This window comes from Macaca thibetana, chromosome 1, assembly GCF_024542745.1.
Source record: "Macaca thibetana thibetana isolate TM-01 chromosome 1, ASM2454274v1, whole genome shotgun sequence".
Lineage (NCBI taxonomy): Eukaryota > Metazoa > Chordata > Mammalia > Primates > Cercopithecidae > Macaca > Macaca thibetana.
Window position 1 is genome coordinate 139,259,720 of NC_065578.1, and position 15,147 is coordinate 139,274,866.

Genomic DNA, 15,147 nt, shown 5'->3' on the forward strand with positions numbered 1-15,147 from the left:
AGTTGTTTTGGCTATTCTAGATGCTTATTACTTCCATATGAATTTTAGAATCAACATCAATTTTTACAAAAATGCCTGTTTGTATTTCAGTTGAGATTTTGTTGAATCTGTAGATCAGTTTGAGAAGAATTGCTGTCTTGACAGTATTGAGCCTCCAATTCATGGACATGGTGTAACTCTCCATTTATTTGGATTTTCTTTCAGCAATTTTTGAGATTTTGGTATATACATCTTACATATTTATTAAATTTATCCCTAAGTATTTCATATTTTTGATACTATAAATGGTATTTAAAATTTTTAAATTTATAATTGTTTCTAATATATTGAAATGTACTTGACTTTTGCATATTTGATTTTTTTTTTTTTTATCCTGCGGTCTTGCTATGTAACCTATTTATCTGGTAGTTTTTTTTGGAGATTCCATAGTATTTTCTTCATAGATGATTATATTGTCTATGAAGGCAGTTGAACTTCTTTCTTACCAATCTGGATGCTGTTTATTTGTCTTTCTTGTTTATTGCATTGGCTAGAACCTCTAGGACAATGTAGAATAGATGTTGTGAGAGTGGATGTCCTTGCTTTGTTTCTGTTGACCCAATGTGTCTTGAATTTTTTAGTGCTATTGTATTTTTAAATGATATTCCAGTGACTAAATTCTAGGTTTGCTGCCAGTGCCTCAATACCATGTTTAATATGATCAAATAGATGATCTTCTGTTGTAATATAAATTACAGAACAAGGTAATTCTGAGTTGTTCCATTTATGTCCCTGACTGTTGAAACTATTTAATTTTAAACTTACAACTTAAAATAAAAGATTATTGTATATTAGTATGCTTTATATCTTAAAAAGTCAATGTGATGAGTATTAATGTAAGAATTAATGGTCTGCTTAATATTATGAAAGAAAAATCACTAAATAATTTTATCGTAGTTGGTTCAGATGAAGCTTTTACATAGACTTTTGAGGGTAGAAACTCTGTGATAATTTTATAGTAAGTTGGGATTGTGTTTATTTGTGTTTTTACTTGTAGGTTAATAGTCCTAGGATGGATCTGACTCTTGCTGAACTTCAGGAAATGGCATCTCGCCAGCAGCAACAGATTGAAGCCCAGCAACAATTGCTGGCAACTAAGGTAGTATCTTCTTTTTTTTTTGGAGATGAAGTCTCACTCTGTCGCCTAGGCTGGAGTGCAGTGGCACGATCTCCGCTCACTGCAACCTCCACCTCCTGAGTTCAAGTGATTCTACTGTCTCAGCCTCCCAAGTAGCTGGGATTACCGGCAAATGCCACCACACCTGGCTAAATTTTGTATTTTTTGTAGAGATGGGGTTTCACCGTGTTGGCCAGGCTGGTCTCAAACTCCTGACCTCAGGTGATCTGCCACTTTGGCCTCCCAAAGTGTTGGGATTACAGGCGTGAGCCATCGTGCCTGGCTGGTAGTATCTTCTTTTAAAAGACCTAACAGGCCGCTATTGTTAATGTATGTGTAAGGCTATTTACGTTCTACCCCCATTAAGCCAGTTACCTCACAGATATGAGGTGACATTGTCAACCCAAAAGCCACCTGCTGTTTGGTGCTCTCTTGGTGCTCTCTTTAAGTCCTTACTACAGCATTTTGTAGAAATCCTTGTATCATCCTAATTATTCAAGATCTTCCTGACTCCTGATTCTGATCAACGTTAACTATGCTATGCTGGTTATCAGTCAGACAGGAAAGGTGGAAAGAGCCCTTCATCTTTGCTCCTAGGAACTACTGTGGGCCACAGCAAGAGGAATATTAAAGTTCTAACATGGCATGGTTAATCTTGGATCAGAATAATCTAATACTGTCCCCTTCTGGAGCTTGGAACCAATAATGGGCTGCTTGCCTTTTTTTGGGGAACATTCTTTATCCACAAACTAACGCTAGTCCTGGCCTTGAACAAGGAAAATATAAGAAGCCACTCCGTTACCATCAGAACTGCTGCTTCTCCTGCCAGCCATAGGCTTCCAATCTGACCCAAAAGCCAACAGACCTTTCTCTGTAAAGGGCTACATAGTAAATATTTTGGGCTTTGCAAGGTTTGCTGCCTCTGTTGCAACTACTCAACTCTGCTGTTATAAGCTGTCATGGATAATAGGTAAACAGATAGTGTGGCTATGTCCCAATAAAACTTTACTTACAAAAACAAGATAGCAAGCTGGATTTGGCCTGCAAGCTATAGTTTGTCAACCCCTGGTCTTAACACCCAGGATCCACAACTGACCAGTCCTTTAGTGATTATAAGGCCACTGAAGCAGGGGTAGACACTTGTTGGTTTGTCATGGGCAAAGTTACCCAACAGGGCTTTGAAATAATGGCCAGGAATTCTTCAAGGCAGTTCTCAACACGCAGTGTGGACTTCCATTTCATACTTTCTAGGGTTCCTGTGTATCCATTTCTGTTTGTAATACCAGACCCCAGTTTTTCCAAAATCATATATATCATTGCTTCTCAAACTTTAAGATACATATGAATCTCCTAGGGATTGTGTTGAAAATGCCTATTCTGATTCAGTAGGTATGAGTTGAGATTTGAGCTTCTGCATTTCTCACAAGCTTCCAGGTGATGCTCATGCACATTACATTGAGTGGTAAAGATATATAGTCAAATAAAAAGGTTGGTTGTTGAAGAATAAATCTCTAACCTTTTTAGTCTTCAAAGACTAAAAAACAAGTGCTTGTGGGTTTTTTTTTTTTTTCTTTTGATATAGGTTCTCACTGTGTTGCCCAGGCTGGACTTGAATTCCTGGGTTCAAGTAATCCTCCTGCCTTAGCCAGGGTTTTTGTTTTGATTATTTCCATGTTACTTATATGTTTTTGGCATATTAATCTAAGAACTAGTTTACCTGTGATTATAAATTGTGTGGCTCTGTTACTCAGTTTTAGTTAAAATTTTTAATGTAATAAATACAAAATTTCTGCTATAACAAAAGTACCTTGGGGCAGGGGAGAGAAACAGTTTCAGATTCCATAATTGCAGCTTTCTAAAGGTGTTAAATATTTCTTTAGCTCTTTTCAGTGACCGTTTATTGAGAATATACTACATAAAATACCATTTAAAGACATTTACATTTCACATTTCATTTAATCTTCACCATAGTAACATTGGTAGTTACTATTGATCATCCCCGTTTTATAGATGAAGAAACATAGACTTGCATACTTGGTGAGGTTATGCAGTTTGTTCAAGGTCTCGTAGCTAATAAGCGGCAGAGCTTGGGTTTGAATCTAAATGTACTCCAAATCTTATACATTTAAATACTTTCTTATAATGCTTCCCATTTCTACATGAGCTGCTTTTTAAAATTGTTGCAACAGTTTATGAAAACTAGTTCAAGAATCGCTGCATCCTTGCTGCATGAGAACCACTTGGGTTAAAAATACTGATTCCTGGATCTTATCCCCATGATTCTAGGGTGGGCTTAGGTGTATCTGTTTTGAACAGACTTCCATTGTGATTCTGATAGCAGTGTTTAGGAAGAAGGGAGACCAGACCAGGGTTACAAGTGTACCTCAATCTCAACATCTAAGTGTTGCGGTTAGGCTATTTTGAGCTTAGTGGTGTACCTATCTAAAATGACATACCTAATGATTACTTTTATTTTTAGGAACAGCGCTTAAAGTTTTTGAAACAACAAGATCAGCGACAACAGCAACAAGTTGCTGAGCAGGAGAAGCTTAAAAGGCTAAAAGAAATAGCTGAGAATCAGGAAGCTAAGCTAAAAAAAGTGAGAGCACTTAAAGGCCACGTGGAACAGAAGAGACTAAGCAATGGGAAACTTGGTAAGTTGTTCCTCATAGATTTACTTTTTTCTATATCTTTTTGTCTGTTTTTGTTTTTTGTTTTTTTTTTTTTTTTTTTGAGACAGAGTCTTACTATGTTGCCCAGGCTGGTCTTTTGAACCCTGGGCTTAAGTGATCCTCCCACCTCAGCCTCCTGAGTAGCTGGGGTTACAGGTGCAAGCCACCATGGTTGATCTGTAGATAACTTTAAAGGGAATCTTTTGAAAAAAATATTATTCACTGCAGTTTTGATGCCGCAGGTTCCTCTGAATTGGATTCAGCTGTTGAATGTTTTATACAGGATTTCTAAGATACCTTTGGAAAATGTAGTATTTTTTCCTCTCTTAACATTTTTTGACTGAGAGTTTGATGAAGGCAAGGATTTTTATTCATGTAATAGCTCCATCTATTACATACCATTTTAATCAGAATGTTAATGATTTAATAGACCCACGTAATCTTATAAAATTGAAAGTTCTAAAGAAATTTTCATTGTTTCTAAAATTTGGAGTTTAATAATATTTTTAATGCAAATTCCAATAACGATACATTGAGATTGAAGCACAGAGGTTTAAAGATGTCTCTGTTGATTTCAGTTGCTTCTGAAAGAAGTAGGTTGCTTCTAGGACATTCTGAAAAATTTTTCTACTGTTTATTAGAAAGTTTATTGTAAAGCCTGGTTGCCTGGGAAGTAGTCCATTCTTATTTTTCTTTTCAACTGTTGTTGTTATTCTCTCTCTCATCTAGTGGAGGAAATTGAACAGATGAATAGTTTGTTCCAGCAAAAACAAAGGGAGCTCGTCCTGGCTGTGTCAAAAGTAGAAGAACTGACCAGGCAGCTCGAGATGCTCAAGAACGGCAGGATTGATGGCCACCATGACAATCAGTCTGCGGTGGCTGAGCTTGATCGCCTCTATAAGGAGCTGCAGGTAGATCGTAGCTGTTTGCCAAATGCTGTACAACCTCCTTTCCAGAAACAGAGTTGCTCATATAAGTAGCAAGAGGTGCTAGATTTCAGTTGCCTTTCCTTAAAGAAAAGGCAGGTTGTAGGGGGAAGCTAAACTCCAGAGAATCCAGAGTAAACTTTATAGTACCCCAGACAGGAAATTTGAGACATTCCTCATAACCACAGCTGGTGGTCTTGCACAGGTGTCACTTAATTTTAAACCATGAGATGAGAAGTGTGGAGGGGTGGAGGGACCTCATATTTTTAGAAATTATGTAATAGTTAACCATGTGATTAACGTTTGAGACATTTTCTTCCTACTCCTTGGCTACCTTTTTTCCCCTCTCTTTTATTCAGCTAAGAAACAAATTGAATCAAGAGCAGAATGCCAAGCTACAACAACAGAGGGAGTGTTTGAATAAGCGTAATTCAGAAGTGGCAGTCATGGATAAGCGTGTTAATGAGCTGAGGGACCGGCTGTGGAAGAAGAAGGCAGCTCTACAGCAAAAAGAAAATCTACCAGTAAGTGGGCCGTTTTGTAATGGTTTGGGGGAGGAGGGAAAAGGATGACCAGCCCGGTGAGGTTACTCATAGGCACCTTCTTCAGAATCATTATTCAGTGTGCTGTCAGAAAACAGACGCTGTTTATGGATCCTCAAAAGACAATCCGCTGCTTTTTTACTTTTTAATGTTATTACCTGTGTAGCTCTGTTTGTCTTTCTAATACTTGTAATAAAGTGTGGGTGAGAGTTCATTGGGGAGTGTTTATTTTGGAATGTTTTTCTGTAGACTCTATGGCTAGATTCTGAAAGTCCTCATTTTAAAAAAGAAAATGTCACATCTTAGTTTCTAAGTCTGATCTCCTGAGGTGATTTTTAATACTGAAGGACCTGTGCTTCTTTCCTAAGGTTTCATCTGATGGAAATCTTCCCCAGCAAGCCGCGTCAGCCCCAAGCCGTGTGGCTGCAGTAGGTCCCTATATCCAGTCATCTACTATGCCTCGAATGCCCTCAAGGCCTGAATTGCTGGTGAAGCCAGCTCTGCCGGATGGTTCCTTGGTCATGCAGGCTTCAGAGGGGCCGATGAAAATACAGACGCTGCCCAACATGAGATCTGGGGCTGCTTCACAAACTAAAGGTAAAAAGTCCTGCAGAGCCTAGTTCTTTCCTATCCCCACTATTCTTTCTCCCAAGTTTGAGTTTTAAAAAAAAATCTCTCTTTGTATTCATTATTCATGTTTGAATTCTAAAAATCCTTTTGTATTCTTTGCTAGTGTAATGGTAAGTTAAAAAAATTAAAATTGATACCATAGTTGTACAAGGATGATTTTTCTTAACCCTAAATAATACAATTATATTCAGGAAATGAAATAAAATACAATATCTTTATAAAGCTGAAAGTTGTTTTAAAAAGTTCATTTTTGTTGCTAAGGAAATTTTGATCTGATATTAATAACTTGAGAACTTTTCTTTCTGTGTAAAAACATATGTAAGTGTTCGTGGTGTCATCTTTACAGAATGTGAGGTTCTGAATCTATTATGTTGATGAGTGGTGTTAAATATTCATATCTGCTTACATGTGAGAATTTGCTGATAATTTTTAGAATAACATTAAACGTATCGGGAGATTAAAAGTGAAAATAGCAGAAGCTCCTTGTGTTAGTGATCTTTGCATTCTGTATACTTCTCAGATACATGGAGAGGTGCAAGCCAGTGTTTTGTAATGGGAGTAGAAAGTGTAGGGAGAATTGTAGGAAAATTGGGGGTAAAGCATCCCTTAATGACCTTACCATTCAGACCCCTGGACAGAAGAAGTAATAGCTAGTATTGTCTCTGTTCTCTAACTGTTATCATGTGCAAAAAAATAGCTGATTTTCAAATTATTTGTTATTTTCCCATAATTACTACTGTGAAACAATAGTACCATGCAGTCTGGATTTTATTGTGGAAAGAGTTATGTTTGCTTTGTTTCTGTGAGGAAAAATGAAAGCGGTGGCTTTTGAAATTTAAGTATCTGTGTAGAAAAAACCTGAATATGCTGATTTGTGAAAGACTGCAGTTGAAGTCCTAGAGTAAGGGTCCACATATTTACTGTTGTGCATGTGTCACTTAAAATACCATTTATAAAATACACCTTAGACCCTTAGGTCTCTTGAATTGGAAATTATTTTCTGGGTGTGATGGTGATGTTTTCTAATACAATGAAGAATAATGTGTCTTTACTGGTTCAAGCAGACTTGCTGTGACTACTTTTAAATTGCTTGAGTAAAGTACTAAATTAGAATATAAAATATAAAATATAATACAGTATTTTCTAAGTAAATTTATTGGGGTTGTTGTGAGTCTGGAATTTAAAGATGTTTTTAGAGATTGAAAGTCTTAGTAGTAAAAATCATTAAAAATATCTTTAGAATGCTGAGTTATTTGTAGCTGCTTTTCTGTATTTTAGGCTCTAAAATCCATCCAGCTGGCCCTGATTGGAGTCCTTCAAATGCAGATCTTTTCCCAAGCCAAGGCTCTGCTTCTGCACCTCAAAGCACTGGGAATGCTCTGGATCAAGGTGAGATTTATTTGTGCTACTCCTGGACATTAAATTTTGGTCATCTAAAAGGTGCTGTGTATTCCTTTTAGATAGTTCATTTTCTTTCCTGTCCTTGTCCTTGTCCCTTCCTGTCCTTGTCCCTTTCCTTTCCTTTCCTTTCCTTTCCTTTCCTTTCCTTTCCTTTCCTTTCCTTCCTGTCCTGTCCTGTCCTGTCCTGTCCTGTCCTGTCCTGTCCTGTCCTGTCCTGTCCTGTGCTGTCCTTTTTGTTTTGTTTTTTTTAGAGACAGGGTCTCACTGTGTCACCCAGGCTGGAGTGCAGTGGTGTGCTCATGGCTCACTGGTGCAGCCTCCACCTCCTGGGCTCAAGTGATCCTCCTACCTCAGCCTCCCTAGTAGCTGGTACTACAGATGTGTGCACCATGCCTGTCTAATTTCTCTGTTTTTTGTAGAGATGGGGTTTCACCATGTTGCCCAGACTGGACTTCTGGGCTCAAGTGAACTACCTGCTTCCACTTCCCAAAGTGCTTGGATTACAGGCGTGAGCCACTGCACCCGGCTAATAGTTCATTTTCTAGTGTGTTAACACAAGGGACAATATTTAACGGTATTTAATTTATTTCCAGAACACCTTAATTTAGTGGGAGAACTCAGGTGCGATCATTATAGTGCTTGGGTTATGCTTTTATTTATTTAATTAAAAAATAGGAATGTGCTTTGTGGACACAGATTTTCAGGGAGATTTAGGAGAGAGAAACTTACGAGTGAATGAGATATATTATTCCAAACAGTTTGAATGTCATTGTGATTTTTTGGTCTTTAGTTGATGATGGAGAGGTTCCACTGAGGGAGAAAGAGAAGAAGGTGCGTCCGTTCTCAATGTTTGATGCAGTAGACCAGTCCACTGCCCCACCTTCCTTTGGTACTCTGAGGAAGAACCAGAGCAGTGAAGATATCTTGCGGGATGCTCAGGTACCTACAAATATCCGGGTTTTTACAATTTAATAGTAATTCTATAATGTAGTGTTTAGAAGGGATAAAGTATTATGTGAGGGAGAGCAGAAGAAACAGGATGTACGTAGGAGATTAGAAAATACATTAGCATTCTGTTATTTTAATTTCTCTTGCGTGAGTCTGTGCTCTCACACCTGGTGGGAGAATGACTGACGTGCTTGTTTTGGGTCGTATTTGGTGTGATTCTCTAAAAAGTATAAGTGCATCAAAGAACACTGTATTTGTATTATTAAAGTATGTTATTTCTTCAAAATTACAAAATGATTGTGTGGTGAATTTTCTGTAACTGTTGCAGTCTTAATCGTTGATAACCAGGTTATGTGTGAGTGCTCCAAGTTAGGTGTGTTTTATTACAGTTGTCTAGATTGCATGAAATTCCAGTGAACAAGAATGGTTTCCCATTATTGATGCCATCTGAGTATGAAAGATGACAGCAAAAGTTTTCAAGTGGGCACTTAAATGTATTAAAATTGCCCAGATAGGAAGTGGAAACAAGGTGGAAGTCATAAAGGGGAGAGATTGTATTGCATTTATGAAGTTCATTATTAAATGTGAGTAAATATAGAGATTTAAAACTAGTTGCCGGGCGCGGTGGCTCACGCTTGTAATCCCAGCACTTTGGGAGGCCGAGGCAGGTGGATCACCTGAGTTCGGGAGTTTAAGACCAGCCTGACCAACATGGAGAAACCCCGTCTCTACTAAAAATACAAAATTAGCCGGGGTGGTGGCACATGCCTGTAATCCCAGCTAGTCGGGAGGCTGAGGCAGGAGAATCGCTTGAACCCGGGAGGCGGAGGTTGCGGTGAGCCAAGATCGCGCCATTGCACTCCAGCCTGGGCAGAAAGAGTGAAACTCTGTCTCAAAAAAAAAACTAGTTAACAGCCAGGCGTGGTGGCCCACACCTGTAGTCCCAGCACTTTGGGAAGCTGAGGTGGGAGGAGGATCACTTGAGACTAGGAGTTCGAGACCAGCCTGAGCAACAAAATGAGACCCTGTCTATACATAAATAAAAGAAATAAATATATAAAAACAAAAACTAACAATTAAAAAATATGAGTTTATATATATATATATTATTTTCTGAGATGGAGTCTCGCTCTGTCGCCCAGGCTGGAGTGTAGTGACGCAATCTTGGCTCACTGCAACCTCCACCTCCTGGATTCAAGTGATTCTTCTGCCTCAGCCTCCCAAGTAGCTGGGACTACAGGCGCCCACCACTATACCTGGCTGATTTTTGTATTTTTTTTTAGTAGAGATGGGGTTTCACCATATTGGCCAGGCTGGTCTCGAACTCCTGACCTCATGATCCGCCTGCCTCGGCCTCCCAAAGTGCTGGTATTACAGGCATGAGCCATTGCACCGTGCCAGAGCTAATATTTTTAGAGTGTATACTTACATTTGTGAAATTAGGTTATCTAGAACATCCTGTGTACCCAGTTGTATAGTATTTTAACTGGCTTTTTGTGTGTGTGTTATAGGCTGCAAATAAAAATGTGGCTAAAGTGCCACCTCCTGTTCCTACAAAACCAAAACAGATTAATTTGCCTTATTTTGGACAAACTAATCAGCCACCTTCAGATGTTAAGCCAGATGGAAGTTCTCAGCAGTTGTCAACAGTTGTTCCGTCCATGGGAACTAAACCAAAACCATCAGGGCAGCAGCCGAGAGTGCTGCTGTCTCCCAGCATACCTTCAGTTGGCCAAGACCAGACCCTTTCTCCAGGTTCTAAGCAAGAAAGTCCACCTGCTGCTGCTGTCCGGCCCTTTACTCCCCAGCCTTCCAAAGACACCTTACTTCCACCCTTCAGAAAACCCCAGACCGTGGCAGCAAGTTCAATATATTCCATGTATACGCAGCAGCAGGCTCCAGGAAAAAACTTCCAGCAGGCTGTGCAGAGCGCGTTGACCAAGACTCATACCAGAGGGCCACACTTTTCAAGTGGTAAGGTTCTTCACGTTCGTAGGTGACGTGCTTAAGTTCTACACCAGAGCTGCCATCTCTCAGCAGACCGCAAAATAATCCCTATTTTGACTGATGCTAAGGGTTTTTAACTGTGGCTTCTGTTCTTTACTGGGAGTTTAAAAGAGTGCTTGCTAAATGTCTACTCCTACGGTAGTAGGCACGAAAGATAATAGATGAATAAAGTGTGGTCTCAAGTCTGGAGGGGCTTATTGGTGAGTGGGAACCAAATATACATGGGTCATTACGGTGCACAAGGAAGGTGTGTGTCTTCACTGTAGGTTGACCAGATGTTCTTGTCACATAGAGGACTGGATCACTGCCCGTCTGTGTGTGTGTGTGCGTGTGTGCGTGTGTGTGTGTGTATGTGTGTATATATACACATGTGTGTGTGTGTGTGTGTGTGTATAGGTATATACATGTGTATATGTGTATATATACATATATACACATATATAAACATACATAGACATGTATATATAGATATATATACACGCATCATACACATATTTGTGTGTGTCTGTATAATGTGTGTCTATGTGTCTATATGTCTTTATATATATTATTATTATTAAAAATATTCTCTACTGTGACTGGGCTCAATGGCTCACGCCTGTAATCCCAGCACTTTGGGAGGCCAAGGTGGGCAGGTCTCCTGAGGTTGGGAGTTTGAGACCAGCCTGACCAACATGGAGAAACCCCGTCTCTACTAAAAATACAAAATTAGCTGGGCATGATGGCACATGCCTGTAATCCCAGCTACTCAGGAGGTTGAGGCAGGAGAATCGTTTGAACCTGGGAGGTGGAGGTTGCAGTGAGCCGAGATGGTGCCATTGCACTCCAGCCTGGGCAACAAGAGCGAAACTCCGTCTAAAAAAGAGAAAACATGCATGTATTCTCTACTGTATTTTAGAGTCATTGTAATGAGGACATAGCCACTAGCTAAATGTAAAAACATAAGGTTAGTTCGTATTAAACATACACAGTTTGGAAATTTGTTGGATTCTTTCTAAATTATTACTTCATAGGACTAGAATAAAACTATGTTTTAATTGAATGAAAATAGCTTTGTAGTCATGAAATAACAATGTAATTGTGACCTAAGATGTCATAATTAAAGTTAGACAGCAAAGAATCAGTATATATGCTACCTGTTACTCTTTTCATGGGTCTTTGGTGAAAATGGAATAATTTGGGAATTAGATAATTTTAATATAATCAGAATGTTAACAGGGAATATCTTTGGTAACTATAAGTGGTTCTTAATAATTTTGTAAGCCAAATAGAAGTTCTCAACGTTGATTCACTTTTAAAAAGTGAAAGATGTTTAGTTTTAATCTGGACACATGAGAGAATTATCTGTTTTCATTGGTTCTAAATGTTTTTCACATTTTGTTATTTTAAATTTGGATGCTACAGTCAGTGATTTTTTTTTTTTTTTTTTGAGACAAGAGTCTTGCTCTGTTGCCCAGGCTGGACTGCAGTGGCGTGATCTCAGCTCACTGCAAGCTCCAGCTCCCGGATTCATGCCGTTCTCCTGCCTCAGTCTCCTGCCACAGCCTCCCAAGTAACTGGGACTACAGGCGCTTGCCACCGCGCCTGGCTAATTTTTTGTATTTTTAGTAGAGACAGGGTTTCACTGTGTTAGCCATGATGGTCTGGATCTCCCGACCTCGTGATCCGCCCGCCTCGGCCTCCCAAAGTGCTGGGATTACAGGCCTGAGCCTCCACTCCCGGCCACAGACAGTGATTTCTTAAAATTGACAACATTTTCTTATTGTTTCATGAGGTATGGTGCATGTTACACTCAGTGGGGATTTTGATTCTGTAATAAGTTTATTATGCAAAGATGGGTTCCCTGCTTTGTAATTTGTTATTTTTAAAAATTAATTATATTTGAAGGGGATTATGTAGTAACAACTATGAAATTAAAAGAGGCTTTAGTTATTGTTAGCTGTTTCTGTTTCTTGCCAGTTTTGTTTAATTAATGCTAATCAGGACTTTTTTTTTTCCTTTTCCAATTAGTATATGGTAAGCCTGTAATTGCTGCTGCCCAGAATCAACAGCAGCACCCAGAGAACATTTATTCCAATAGCCAGGGCAAGCCTGGCAGTCCAGAACCTGAAACAGAGCCTGTTTCTTCAGTTCAGGAGAACCATGAAAACGAAAGAATTCCTCGGCCACTCAGCCCAACTAAATTACTGCCTTTTTTATCTAATCCTTACCGAAACCAGAGTGATGCTGACCTAGAAGCCCTACGAAAGAAATTATCTAATGCACCAAGGCCACTAAAGAAACGTAGTTCTATTACAGAGCCAGAAGGTCCTAACGGGCCAAATATTCAGAAGCTTTTGTATCAGAGGACCACCATAGCGGCCATGGAGACCATCTCTGTCCCATCATACCCATCCAAGTCAGCTTCTGTGACTGCCAGCTCAGAAAGCCCAGTAGAAATCCAGAATCCATATTTACATGTGGAGCCCGAGAAGGAAGTGGTCTCTCTGGTTCCTGAGTCATTGTCCCCAGAGGATGTGGGGAGTGCCAATACAGAGAACAGTGACATGCCAGTTCCTTCTCCTGGCCTTGATTATGAGCCTGAGGGAGTCCCAGACAACAGCCCAAATCTCCAGAAAAACCCGGAAGAACCAAATCCAGAGTCCCCCCATCTGCTTGATGTGTATCTGGAGGAGTACCCTCCATACCCACCCCCACCATACCCATCCGGGGAGCCTGAAGGGCCAGGAGAAGACTCAGTGAGCATGCGCCCGCCTGAAATCACCGGGCAGGTCTCTCTGCCTCCTGTAAGTAATGTGCTATCTCATGGCCTTTTCTGGAGTCCTTTACTTGGTTATGGTCTTCTTGGTGGTCACATTCTTCTTCCCAGTTTGCATTTTTATTTTACGATTCCCTTGGCACAGAGTGGATCTTATAAATGTTTTCATAATGCATTTTATTCAATATAAAGAACAATTTTCTGTTTTAGAGAGAACCCATTTATTTGTGAAAGAAACAGAGTTTTGTTCCTACCCCTGTAAACACTGCATTTGCTGTTTCTTCTCTAGCTGATGTCACATATTAGGGAAGCAGCACTCGACCGGGACTCAAAAGACCTGGGTTTGAAACTTTTGATTACTAGCTTGGCTGTGTGAAATCAGGCAGATGGTGTAACTTCTCTCTTGGTGATGTCAATCTTCTTTAAAATTTTCTAGCGGTGAAATTTTAAAAAATGAAATGTTAGGTGAAACCTCAAACTTACAACAGTGGTAAAATTGGAAGGGCTCTGGATGAAGTGAGGGCAGGGAGGGGTAACTGGGCTGAGGGACCCCTCTTCAGCCTCTTCTTCCCCTTCAATGAAGTCTGAAAATCTCTGGCGACCATGGTGATCCCTAAGATTTCTTTGTACTTTAACATACGAAAGTTATTCTAAAATTTTGTGTGTTTTGACTTGAGTGCACCTTCCTCACTCCTTCCAAATGGTAAGCTTTTGTTTGAAATTTAAGCTTCAGTTCTCTCACTTTGAAATAGGTGAGAGAAAATAAAAATCCCAGAATGTCTGAATGAAGTATGCTTTTTCATAGTTTAATTTGAAGCCACTTTGCTTCAGTAAGCACGGAAGGAAGTAGGATGCTGAACTATGAGTTTAAAACCTGGTCAAAAGCAAAATAACTTTAAAAGAATTTTTTGTAAATGTACTTTGCGTTTGATTCCTTATTATCTTTTAGATATGATAGTATTCAAAGATAATGATTGTCCAGAGTTATTTTTAACAATTGGCTACAGTAAATGTTTGCTTAAAACTTTTATGTACTAAACATTTGAAGCTAGAAAAAAAAGTTTTAAAATAGAGGTTAACAGTTTTTAAACAACTCTGTGGCTCCTAAGTTCTAAGGCTTGATTCTCTTTGAGTTTTAAACATAAGAAAAGAAGGAAGTTTTATGCCACATTGACCAAAACTAATCCACGTTACAGCCACTTGTTATTTTCTGGCCTTTTTGTTGCTGTGTCAAAATAATCCACATTTTCAAGGAGAAAAAAGGAAAAATAGAATTGGTAAAAGTATCATACTTTCTTTTTTTTTTTTTTTTTTTGAGACGGAGTCTCGCTCTGTTGCCCAGGCTGGAGTGCAGTGGCGCAATCTTGGCTCAGTGCAAGCTCCGCCTCCCGGGTTCATGCCATTCTCCTGCCTCAGCCTCCCGAGTAACTGGGACTACAGGCGCCCGCCACCTCGCCCAGCTAGTTTTTTGTATTTTTTAGTGGAGACGGGGTTTCACCGTGCTAGTCAGGATGGTCTTGATCTCCTGACCTCGTGATCTGCCCGTCTCGGCCTCCCAAAGTGCTGGGATTACAGGTGTGAGCCACCGCGCCCGGCCTCATACTTTCTTTTTAATTAAGATTCTGCTGTTCTTTTCCTAGTAAAGTGTCTTACTTTTTTCTTCTCGTTTTAAGTAAAATAGAAGCAACTATCTCGTACATTCTTTAACAGTGGGATTGACAAGTGTCATTATACTGTACTGCTTATGATTTATATTAACCACAGTCAGATAACATTCAAAGAACAACATTTTAGCCATTGCACATTGTGAAGTATATTGTCACTTAATGTTTTTTAAAACTTGGTGATTTTCCACATCTGAGATAAAATGAAAGAAGCATGTGGAGTACATGTATCACACTTCACGACAGTAAATGTCTCTACTTTGTTGGGTGTGTTTAAGAAACCTGTTTTATAAGATGTTGGATCTAGTCTTTAAAATTTTGCCTTTTTTTTTTAAGCCTGATTCATTAAAAGTTTAAGGTGGTAGGATTTCTCCTTGTTATACCTAAGACAGACTAACAATCTGTATTATTTACCTTAATTATATGTTTTCTCCTGAGGAGGC

General features: G+C 39.3%; 3 protein-coding genes across 4 annotated transcripts in view; 1 reads left to right on the top strand and 2 right to left on the bottom strand.

The window, feature by feature from the left end:
• Nucleotides 1-15,147, bottom strand: part of CNIH4 (cornichon family AMPA receptor auxiliary protein 4) — a 728,363-nt gene that overhangs the window by 418,149 nt on the left and 295,067 nt on the right. The window lies entirely within an intron of this gene.
• DEGS1 (delta 4-desaturase, sphingolipid 1) overlaps nucleotides 1-15,147 on the bottom strand; it is a 347,277-nt gene that overhangs the window by 223,863 nt on the left and 108,267 nt on the right. The gene's annotated exons all lie outside the window — the stretch shown is intronic.
• The window catches only part of TP53BP2 (tumor protein p53 binding protein 2), a 67,787-nt gene that overhangs the window by 38,832 nt on the left and 13,808 nt on the right, over nucleotides 1-15,147 (top strand). For both annotated transcript variants that reach the window (XM_050760687.1, XM_050760690.1), the window contains 9 exons: nucleotides 1,037-1,138; nucleotides 3,636-3,810; nucleotides 4,558-4,739; nucleotides 5,114-5,278; nucleotides 5,665-5,893; nucleotides 7,205-7,315; nucleotides 8,118-8,266; nucleotides 9,787-10,249; nucleotides 12,293-13,068. In XM_050760687.1, coding sequence (XP_050616644.1) covers nucleotides 1,037-1,138; nucleotides 3,636-3,810; nucleotides 4,558-4,739; nucleotides 5,114-5,278; nucleotides 5,665-5,893; nucleotides 7,205-7,315; nucleotides 8,118-8,266; nucleotides 9,787-10,249; nucleotides 12,293-13,068 — 2,352 coding nt within the window. The remainder of the gene's footprint in view (nucleotides 1-1,036; nucleotides 1,139-3,635; nucleotides 3,811-4,557; nucleotides 4,740-5,113; nucleotides 5,279-5,664; nucleotides 5,894-7,204; nucleotides 7,316-8,117; nucleotides 8,267-9,786; nucleotides 10,250-12,292; nucleotides 13,069-15,147) is intronic.